The following is a 9,801-nucleotide window of genomic DNA, read 5'->3' on the forward strand; positions in this document are numbered from 1 at the left end:
TGCCTAAGAAAAACGCATGGTACAAACGTTGTTTTCAGGAACACACCGTTGATAATATAGCTTTGTAGGTTCTCATTGGCGTTCCTTTTTTACGTTCTCCCCATCGCTTCCATACTCTGCTGTTTCAGGCTGTTGGTAAGGTTTCCTTGCTCAAAATGCCATCTATCATCAATGTGTACCCGTTGTTAACTTCAGTTAAGACTTATATTAAACGCCAACAGCAAAAAAATTAACAATTTCACTAGATTTGTTTTTAATGAGTTGTTTAGGCCACTGAAGCAATCTCAGCAAGCCCGTAGCGCTAATAATTGCAGTCACACAAATGTCACCAATGTCATGATGTTATGTCACCGTGAAATTTAATATTTGTGTTTCAAAACAAATGTCCCTCCCAGATATCTCAATGTTGGCTGATTCCTGCGCATGAAGAATCTACCCGCACCTTAATTATTTTTATCCCGCCGCCTACTCTGTCTCGCCTGCCCCTTTCTGCCGTAGTTGGGACATTCCGTAGTTGTGTTTGATCTCAATCCCATGCGGCTGACTTTCCGTCTGCTAACTTTAGAAATGTGTCATTCCCACTTCCCGCATTGCAAACGCTCCTTCTTCGTTTGAATGTTTTTTTTTAGCTAGCTCATTCGTTACAGTTGCTGTTAATTACTACTGGCAGGATGTAGGCGAACTGCGACTCATCGTTTGAAAGTCTTCGGTAGTATCATTGATGGATGTTAACGTAAAACACCTAAGGGCTTTTTTTTTCAAACTGCTATTAATCAAGAACAGCGAAGGGCGTCTAAGCCAATGCATGGATGGGTTAAATGCGCCTATTGTAATTCGCGCCGCGCAGATGGCGACAAGAGCGGGAACAGCCACTTGCAGCAAAGAGGCGCGCCCTGGTGATGTTTGTAAGAAGCCTGATTCCTGTCGTTCGGTGCACGTAGTCTCGCATTCCATGTCTCGGAACGGCCTCCCCCAAAATTGATGAACCATCCGTCGACGAATTCGCCCTGCGCGTTCGAGCTGAATAGAACGAGTTTCGCCGCCTCGTGGCATCCGAATGTAGCTCAACATGTTGATTCAGCTTTGTGTTGCGAGGTGGCGCGACAGTAGAGGAAACTGTTAGCAGTAGCATGACGCTGTGGTTATGCCCTACACCGGCGGTGTGTGCTCGTGGACAAGTTTGTCCGCAAAGTCACGCACTCAGATCTCACACGTAGCCATCGTACTTCTCTCTCCATCGCACTGTGCTCTTCGCGATCAGCCCAAATGGGAAGTTGCTCTACTGTCTACTAGTGCTGCCTAACCGATGCATGTTCAGTTTTAAACTGTACAAATGTGTAGAGCATACATATCATCTCCATATATTCGAATATGCTTTACCGTATTTAAGAATACATACAAAGCAATTAAACCACATTAACGTAAACATCCTGCAATTATATTTACCATAGAACCCTCTTTCTATCTCGTTAGTTCCAGCATCGCGAGAATCCATCACGTATAATTACTAATCAAATACCTGTCGCGACAAAGAATGCTAATCGCGTTACCGTCGCCACTCAGCTCGGTAGTATGAGTGCGCCGTCAACTTTTTTTGTCCAGTTTATTATTTCTTCAGACATTACACATTTCCGTTAAATAAACAAGTAATGCCTCATTTGCTTTCCTTGTTGTCATTGTCCTGTTGGCTTCATCTAGTTGTGACTTACGAAAAACCGTGCCCCTCGGTTTCCCTTCTCCTTGATTACTTCCTAGTAATTAAATAATTTCTTCCGAAAGGTACTAATTGGTCACTGCAGTCCATGACATTCCTGTTTTGAAGTAACTGTAATTTTAATAAATTACTTTCTTTTTTCTGTAATATGTACAATCTTGGCCGGAACCAAAATCTTCGAGACTGCGTGTGGGATATTGGTATAAGCCCATTATTGGCCAATGTCGCAGAATGATTCCATTAAGAGGACAAAAGGGGCCTTAAATATAATAAATGTATAGCTTTCCATCGAGAGTGGTCACTCCATGGATAGTAATTGCAGCAATATCTTAGCAACGGTACTAGAAATAACGGAGGTTGCTACGGAGTTTGAAATGGGTTGCTGCGATTACTGGATGTATTATGTCGTGGGCCCGTAATTTTCTTTGTACCGAACTTTACCCTGATATCTTTGACAAGATTTCGAAGACAACAATTGGTCGGTCGCAAAAAAAAGTCGCAGGCCTGCGAAGCACACGCAGCAGTCACAGCGTATGCTGGAGGAGCGGCTCCTCAGCGGCTTCATTTTCGGTGCCACGCACCACAAGGTCTTCGCGGCGAAGTCTCTTTGTGTCGTTTCCACGAGAACGATCTGAACTGTCCGCCTGGCGTCAGTTTCGAACATATGCAGAGTGTTCTTCAACATTACATTTCGTGACTTATGAAATCACTAAGCGAATTTTGTAAATGACGTGAGGCGCAAAATGCTGTGTAAGGTGGCTCGAAATCGCAAGCGGTTTGAGAGGGAGCAAGCTAAAGACTAGCATAGCTCCCATTCGCGCATGTCGAAGACGCGGCGCGTTGCAGTGGGAAAGGTGATGTCAAACTGCAGTAGCGTAACCGCATCTCCCATCTATAAACCGCTTGACATGACCACGGCGTTTACTTAATATTATTTTTGGAGGGTGTGGGTGGTGGAGAGAGGAGGATTTCCTAAAACATGGTGCTGACGAAAAATAGTTGGGAAAATAGAGCTTGCGAAGCAATTAGCCATTACAGAGGACATGTCATATTGTAGTGACTGTGGAAAAAAAAGACAATGGAACAACTGTTAGTCCCAAAAACTCGTTATTGGGAGAACGTGTGTCCATAAAATCAGCTGAGAATCATGCACAACGGCAGCGGCGAGCGTGGACTTCGATCGTAGAAAAATTTGATATGCGGATTAGACTCATCGGCTATTTTTAAACACGACTAATTGAGCCTTCTAGCGTAATCTCTGGTGCCTACGTAACTACTGCCAATGTACACCACTATTCTCCTCGCGCACACAATCTGATTACACAAGGCTCGGCGACAACATGAACCACCGATAAAGGCAGCGACAACGTTCGACAAAATGCCGATACAGAGATGCCCGTCTTGCTCTGGGCGATTACTTTGAACATCTTGGTTTTAGCCAGGGAAAGCCGGTCTCCGGGAAAGATAGATAAGAACACGTGGCAATATAGAAGCTGGTCTTGCCATGAGGAGCGCATGCCGACAACGTCCGAAAATTGTGCCGAGGGTTGTGGCGCCCTCTGCAAGGCGTGGAAGAGAGCACAGAGTTTCGACTAGTTTCACACAGTTTGCTCTTTTTAACGAAACAGCAGTGATGCTCGCTCGTGTGCCCTCGGCGATAAAACTGCAGTCTTTTCTCGGCTGAGACGCTTCCTCTAAACGGAATGCTGCTGCATGGTGAATTGTCAATCAGTAGCGAACTCGTTGAGGTGGTGTGCAGCAATGGCCGAAGAAAAAAATGCGGGTCCGCCGTCTCCGTTGAACCCCGCGAATGATGACACAGAGCCGAGTACAAGCGACGCCGGAACTGAGGAAGCCTCTAATGTGGAAGAGAACTTCAGGTAAGGCCTGCCACTTTTCAAGTCTTCCACGGACTAAGCTCGCTCAGACTCCACCTGGTGCGCAGTCTATAGTATATTCAGATCCGTTTCAACCGAAATATCTTTATTTGCTGCAAATAGTTTCTAATTTCTTAAGCAGAAAGTGCCTTCAGCAATAAAGGTCCTGTTTCTTTTTTTTTTTTTGTCGGGGCTTGTCAGCGTACGGGTGTTTAGAAAATTCTGCCATGTACTGTAGATCTTGCGTAAATACTGCTACGTAACTTGTCAACATGTCAGAATCATGAGCAGTAAATTAGAAATTAAATATGGCTTGAATTGACTAGAACTTAGACGGCATACACAGCGGTTAACTGCTAAAAGGTTTCGCGCATGCGTAGTAAGCGACGTGTTTAGGGTCGTGGCAAAGCAGGTCATTCGCGCGTTTCTAGAGTACACAGTCTGGTCAGTCTGTTATCCAGTGTTTCGTAGGCGGCAAGAGAATAAAACGAGGAAAAATATTACATCGTAGTTTTTACCGTTTGAGCTCGCGCTTATTGCTGCTTATGTATAGGGCGACGTTTAGCTAATGTAGGAAATCTTAGACAAGTGCGCGAAGTTGGGTGGGTTGGTAAAGCGAACAGATTTTATACTCGTCTTAACAGAGTGGTCTCATGAGATCTCTGGCTTTTTTTTCTTAGTCTCTTTCTTCCACCTGTTTATTATGCGTATTAGTCAGCTGCGCAGTCCGAGGCGAATTGCTAGTGGCCAGCGTAGTACCCTAAGATGGTTTTTGACTGCGAAATCTTCTTCCCAGCGTCCAGCTGGCTAGTACTTAGCAACGACACTGGGGAAATTGCAAACACCAGCCAACACGAGACCGCCGCACGTACTAATGCACGCATATGTGCAGTGCCGTCCACTGCTGAGTAGAGCACGCGAACGGCCGGCTTTGATCTCCGGGACGCCACCTGGCAACAATTAATGGGTCTGAGACAGCGTGCACAGATGCATGCGTGGCCTAATAAGCGTGCAATCTTGCGCGTGTTGCATTTAACCAGAAGGCATGTTCGTAAGCGCCTTTGTTATCTCGAAAAGCCCGTGAGCGCGCTTCATTCGTTGCGAAATGACCGGCGCGCGTTATCAGCCCATGCGCTTGATTCTATATGACATTTGCCGTGCCGCAAGCGCCATCAGTCCGAGTGCAGGCTAGGGAAAACAAAGGCGCTTTTCAACGTCGCTACTCGTCAAAAACAGTTTTGCATGTTTATCAGGCCGCGCATGCTCCTGGGCACGCTATCTCGCATCCAGGAACCGCCGTCAGGTGTCGCCCTGCAGAGCGAAGCCTGCAGCTCGTGCGCTCTACACAGCAGTGGAAGGCACTGTACAGCCACTTTGATAGTTCATACACAATTTGGCGGATGTGCGGCGCTGGCTTAGTCAAAGCTTGCCATCATCCTAAACGCTGGGAGGTGGCGCTATTGATGATGACTATTGTTTATTGACATCACCTTTGAAACGGGGCGGTGACAAATCGCCACCTAGCCTGCTCGAGTTATTCAAGTATGCCATGCGTGCTTGTCTTTCTTTGGTATTTGTATACATCTTATTCTTTTATCTCTTCCTCAAGACTTTACTGCTTACTTGTACCGCTGCCTGTGTGTAACGAATCAGGTCGTATCAATCACTTTCCTGCGTTTTTTTCACTAATACTCTAAATAGTATTTTGCTTATCCCGACTGCTGACCGTTTGATGCTTCCGTTCACTTTAAAGCTCCAAGTTGATGGCCTTTCTGTAGCCATCTGGGCAGCAGGAAGGTGAGCAAAACTTAACTTCATTGCCATAATTTATAACTAACTTAAGCAACAACGCTGCTTGCTCGTTTGCTGTTAGAATATAAAAATGTACTTAAACATGTTTGCGCAATTAAATTTAAAAAAACACTGTTTCCGTTGCTGCTACAATGAATGCCATCCGCGTTAATATGCGAGTGCATCACATGACGTTATCGATAATTTATGTTGATGTGGCTCTATGTACAAGTGCTACCGAAGAGTCAATTAAGGAAGCCGAAGCTTCAGAGCGCCAGCTACCTGAAGAGGTTGGGCCAGTCCAGGCTTCAGAAAGGTGAGCAAAGCTTTCGTTCATAACTCCATTGCCTGATGTCAGAACTCATTTGAACCGACAAACTTCTAAATCGCTCGCTGTAAAATGTGGAAACTTTGCCCTCATGAAAAGGTGCGTTAAAAAATTTTGCTAGTTAAACATGAGGCACAGGCAAAGCTTTTCAGTGAGGCAAATACTTGGCATCTAATTTTTTTATAATATTACGACACGCGGAGCAAACCCTGAAGACCACTGTGTAGTCTGGCACAGCGTGCGCGTCATCCAGCGGCGGTGGAAGGTGGGGGCGCCAGGTTCGTCAGGTTACGGTGGCGCAAGAATCAACCGACCTCATCATAGTCCACCTCCTGCGCCGAGCTGCGGCGCCTTGACGCATGCGCATCTAATGCGAATCTAGGAGCCCCGGGACAATACGAAACTGCGAGCTCGCTGCATTGTGCAGGGGTACGCGCCCCCATAGAGTTTCATACAATGTGCGCGCCGCCACCGACACCGGAGGAAGGAGAAAGTCAGGAAGGAGCATAGCGGAACGCCGTTTGCAGCCAAGCCTGTCGGCCCAACACGTGATCGCACGCGCAGCAGGTCAGCCGAAACGCTAGTGTACTTATAATGTTCCGGCGGACAGCACATACACCAGCAGCAAAAGTAGTAAACTCCTGTCCTTGCTGTATGACCGAGGCCATTTAACGTAGCGTTGACGACGCTCCCTCTTCGTCTTTACTCTTCCGTTCCTGCATTTAACGTCGGCGTCCCTCGACGTAACCGAGCGAACGCAGAGTGCAGCGGGGGTACGAAACACGGCGACAGCGAAGAGCGCACGAGGTGGGAAGCGGAGGAGGGTATGGCGAGAGCGTCAGGAGAAAATCTTAGTGCTGCGCAAGACGGGCTCTGTGGCAACGACCGCCACGATACGCGCGAGAGTAGCGCGCTCGTGTGTGGTCACTGATGGTGCGTGCGTGTGTGTGGGCTGCATGACAAAGCGCTGCATGAGCGGAGGTCTGTCTGCGGTAGCTGCTGTGAATCGCGTCCATGCATCACCCACGCGCTGCCTCTCGCGATATCCTGATTAGGAAGGCGCCTCATTTCGCTCCGTTTGCAATGTGCAGCACGAGACAACTTGTCCGCGACAGCCGATATATCGCATTGGGGAGTTTCGCATAAGGGAGTATCGTAACCATCGGTTAGTTTTGTTCTTTATTTTCTTTCTTTTTTTGCAGCCAAACAGACTTGGCGTCTGTGGAGACTCCGAGCACTCCACGCGTAAGCCAGGACGTCATGGTGGTGGCTACAGCGGTTGTGGCGGTCCCGATTGCGTGAGTGCGTTTTGCGCATCCGTATAATTGCTATCGGAATAAAGAAAATGTTTTATAACAAACGGTTTGTGTTTGCAATTCGCAATGTGGGAAAATGAACGAGAGGTTATATATATGGAACTGAATATATCAACTTCTTTCTCTAGCGTAATTACTGGGAGCGTCGAATATTTTTGGCAAGCAGTTGGTTAAGAAGTAGTAAAACAAACTGTGACTGGCTGAATATGTTTGGTAATCCATAATTCTCTGAGTAATTAGTCCTTGGCGCGACAAGTAGGCGTCTAGCAGTGCATTTTATGATACTTCAGGACGTGTCAATTTCTTTTAATACCGAAGGTGTTAAATCTATGAAACAATATCATATTAAGTTTGTTTAACGTGAATAGCTAATGTAAACAGTCGAGTAAAGGACTTTTTTGTAAAACAAGTTTCCTCTTTAGTGAAGATGTTTGGTGCTACTAAGGCTGCGAATCTACGCACAATCAGTGGATTTTTTTCGTTGATAACTCATTGTAATGCTTTTATTTTTTTTCAATATAAGGCATTTGTTAGAAGTTAATAAATGTTCCGAGGGGCAAAAATACCGAGTTACCTTTAGCTGTGTCAGCAAAGACTATTTTCAATGTAGCCAGAGCAGCAACTTTCCCGAGGTTGTTGTAGTTTTGTTGTATGGTACATTTAGCGGTATCAGTGATTCAGTTCAGTGGAAGCGCGTGATTTTCAATACTTCACGAGTCTACGTCTCTCGTTTAAGCTCTGAAAAGGTCAACTTGCTCATGGAAAGATCTATGATGGCGTAGATTTCAGCGTAAAATCACTATTCGCATCGTGTACAGTCCTCGAGCCGACTCTGTTCCTTAGCCAATTTTAGGAAAAACAGTGATATTTCCTTTGAAGCAGTCATTAATGCAATGTGAAGGGTAATATGTTCCTGTGTAACATGTGTGTTCCTGCGTAACCATTCCATCCCAGTGTAACCGCCAATTTGACTATATGATCAGTCAATTCTCAGAGACAGCATGTCAGAACTCACGCAAAATGCACCTGTTAGACCAAATGAGAAGAAAGGGGGTTAACCGAAGGACCCGATTTTTATTGGTCATACCATAAGAAGCCAACAAACACTGACACCAAGGACACCACAGGGGAAATTACTTGTGCATAGTAAATGAAATAAAGAAGCGATAAATTAATGAAAATCAAATTGGATGAACAAACAACTTGCCGCAGGTGGGGAACGATCGCACAACCTTCACATTACGCTATTACGCAATACGCTGTTAGACCAAAGGTAAATGCCATGCGCGATCCCGCCAGCGGGTGGCATTTAGTTGCTCGGAATCTCGATGAGACGACTACGCTGTTGCGTCCATCCACTTCGTTTTCGGTGAAAACGATGCGCCTATAAGACTACTCCGAAATACCGAGACCGCCTATCCACCCACTTCTAGGGAAGCTGATGGAAGTAGCCAAGACCACCAAGGAAGCAGACGCGTCGGCGATGAGTGCGGCGAGGTCTTCGGCCATTTGCACGACCTGGAAACTCCTCCCAGCACGCCGATGGCTGGGGGAACGTGCGTTTGCGAGGGATCCGGTGGGTCTTCGCCTCCGCATGACGTGCGCGTATTGCGTCGCCGACGACCTACGTGCGAGAGGCTTTACGACTGCGAAGAATGTGCCAAGTCTTTCGTTCAAAGGGGCCGGTGCCTCGCCGTTCACCGCCGCAGGTACAGGTCCGAATGTCTCTTTGAGTGCCCGGAGTGCGATTCTCACTTCGTCCGCAGAGCAAGCTTAGACAGACATCTCACGCTCGATCATCACAAATGTCGTGTGTGCCCAGCCACGTTTCCGGAAATTTCTGGACTGGCAGCCCACCTTATCGCGCACTCGCTTGATTTCATGTGATCACGTTGCGCGTGCGATTGTGATTTCCTTGGCAAACAGCAGGTTTGTTAGCCCTAGCGAAGACTCGACATTTTCGGGTTCAAAGAGTTTCTGGTAGGAATTCTGCGCTTGAAGGAATAAAATATCCAATTCCTGCCGCAAGAAGAGTGAAATGGTATTGCAGAACAATGTCTGCCAATGCGTGTTACCATGCGCGGGCAAGCTTCCGGATGTAGTACATGAACTCGTCGATGTTCGAAAGACAAGAATTTGTTAATGACTTAGATGACAAGGAGCTGTTATTTCACTTTGCTTTGCCTGCCTCATTCCATGTATCCCGCGCTCTGAACAACTGCTAGAATATAAGGTTCCCTGCAAAGTTAACTGCGCTGTTCTTTATTTTTATTACTCGTGTGCAGCCCAAGAATGCCTGCATAGAAATCATGTGTCACCGCCGAATAAACTTCTTTAGAAATGTTTTTGACGGCTTTCATTCCGAAAGTGTTTATTCCTTTTGTTATTGTTTTCTTATCTGTTGACGAAGTGTGAACCCTTATTATCCGTCGAGTAGAAAAAGGCAATAAATATCTGCTGAATTATGAAGTTTATGTTCTTTGTCATGTTGGGTAGCTCATCTCAGTAAAAACATTTGCCAGAAACAGTCACACGATGACCGTTGGCGGTAATGCAGTAACGTAGCGACACAACGTATTGCCACCGTCCTAGCAGGTCACGTGTCTCCTGCCTAGTGATGAAGCCGGACTCATCTCTCGCGCTTCTCTCTCTGATCACGCTGCGCCATCTAATGGCGCTGGCAAGACATCCACGCGCTGGCCTACGAGAAGAGACCCGTGGCGCGCCAGTACGTGCGAACGCTTGGAATTGCTTCTTCAGCGGCCGCACACTTCG

General features: G+C 46.6%; 1 protein-coding gene across 1 annotated transcript; it reads left to right on the top strand.

Annotated features, from left to right (window-relative positions):
- Nucleotides 1–3,348: 3,348 nt before the first annotated feature.
- Nucleotides 3,349–9,491, top strand: LOC142559547 (uncharacterized). Its single transcript, XM_075671128.1, has 4 exons — nucleotides 3,349–3,594; nucleotides 5,615–5,698; nucleotides 6,913–7,008; nucleotides 8,460–9,491. The coding sequence occupies exons 1-4, from the start codon at nucleotides 3,428–3,430 to the stop codon at nucleotides 8,911–8,913; spliced, it is 801 nt and encodes a 266-aa protein (XP_075527243.1). The 5' UTR covers nucleotides 3,349–3,427; the 3' UTR covers nucleotides 8,914–9,491.
- Nucleotides 9,492–9,801: the final 310 nt, after the last annotated feature.

Source organism: Dermacentor variabilis, chromosome 10, assembly GCF_050947875.1.
Source record: "Dermacentor variabilis isolate Ectoservices chromosome 10, ASM5094787v1, whole genome shotgun sequence".
NCBI classification, from domain to species: Eukaryota; Metazoa; Arthropoda; class Arachnida; order Ixodida; family Ixodidae; genus Dermacentor; species Dermacentor variabilis.

What these genes read in the sequence shown, in the direction of transcription:
- LOC142559547 (XM_075671128.1), top strand. Translation starts at nt 3,428, where the DNA reads ATGGTGAATTGTCAATCAGTAGCGAACTCGTTGAGGTGGTGTGCAGCA. An exon ending in CCAGTCCAGGCTTCAGAAAG is followed by an intron (nt 5,699 to 6,912) that starts GTGAGCAAAGCT and finishes CTTTTTTTGCAG; the next exon opens with CCAAACAGACTTGGCGTCTG. An exon ending in GTTGTGGCGGTCCCGATTGC is followed by an intron (nt 7,009 to 8,459) that starts GTGAGTGCGTTT and finishes ACCCACTTCTAG; the next exon opens with GGAAGCTGATGGAAGTAGCC.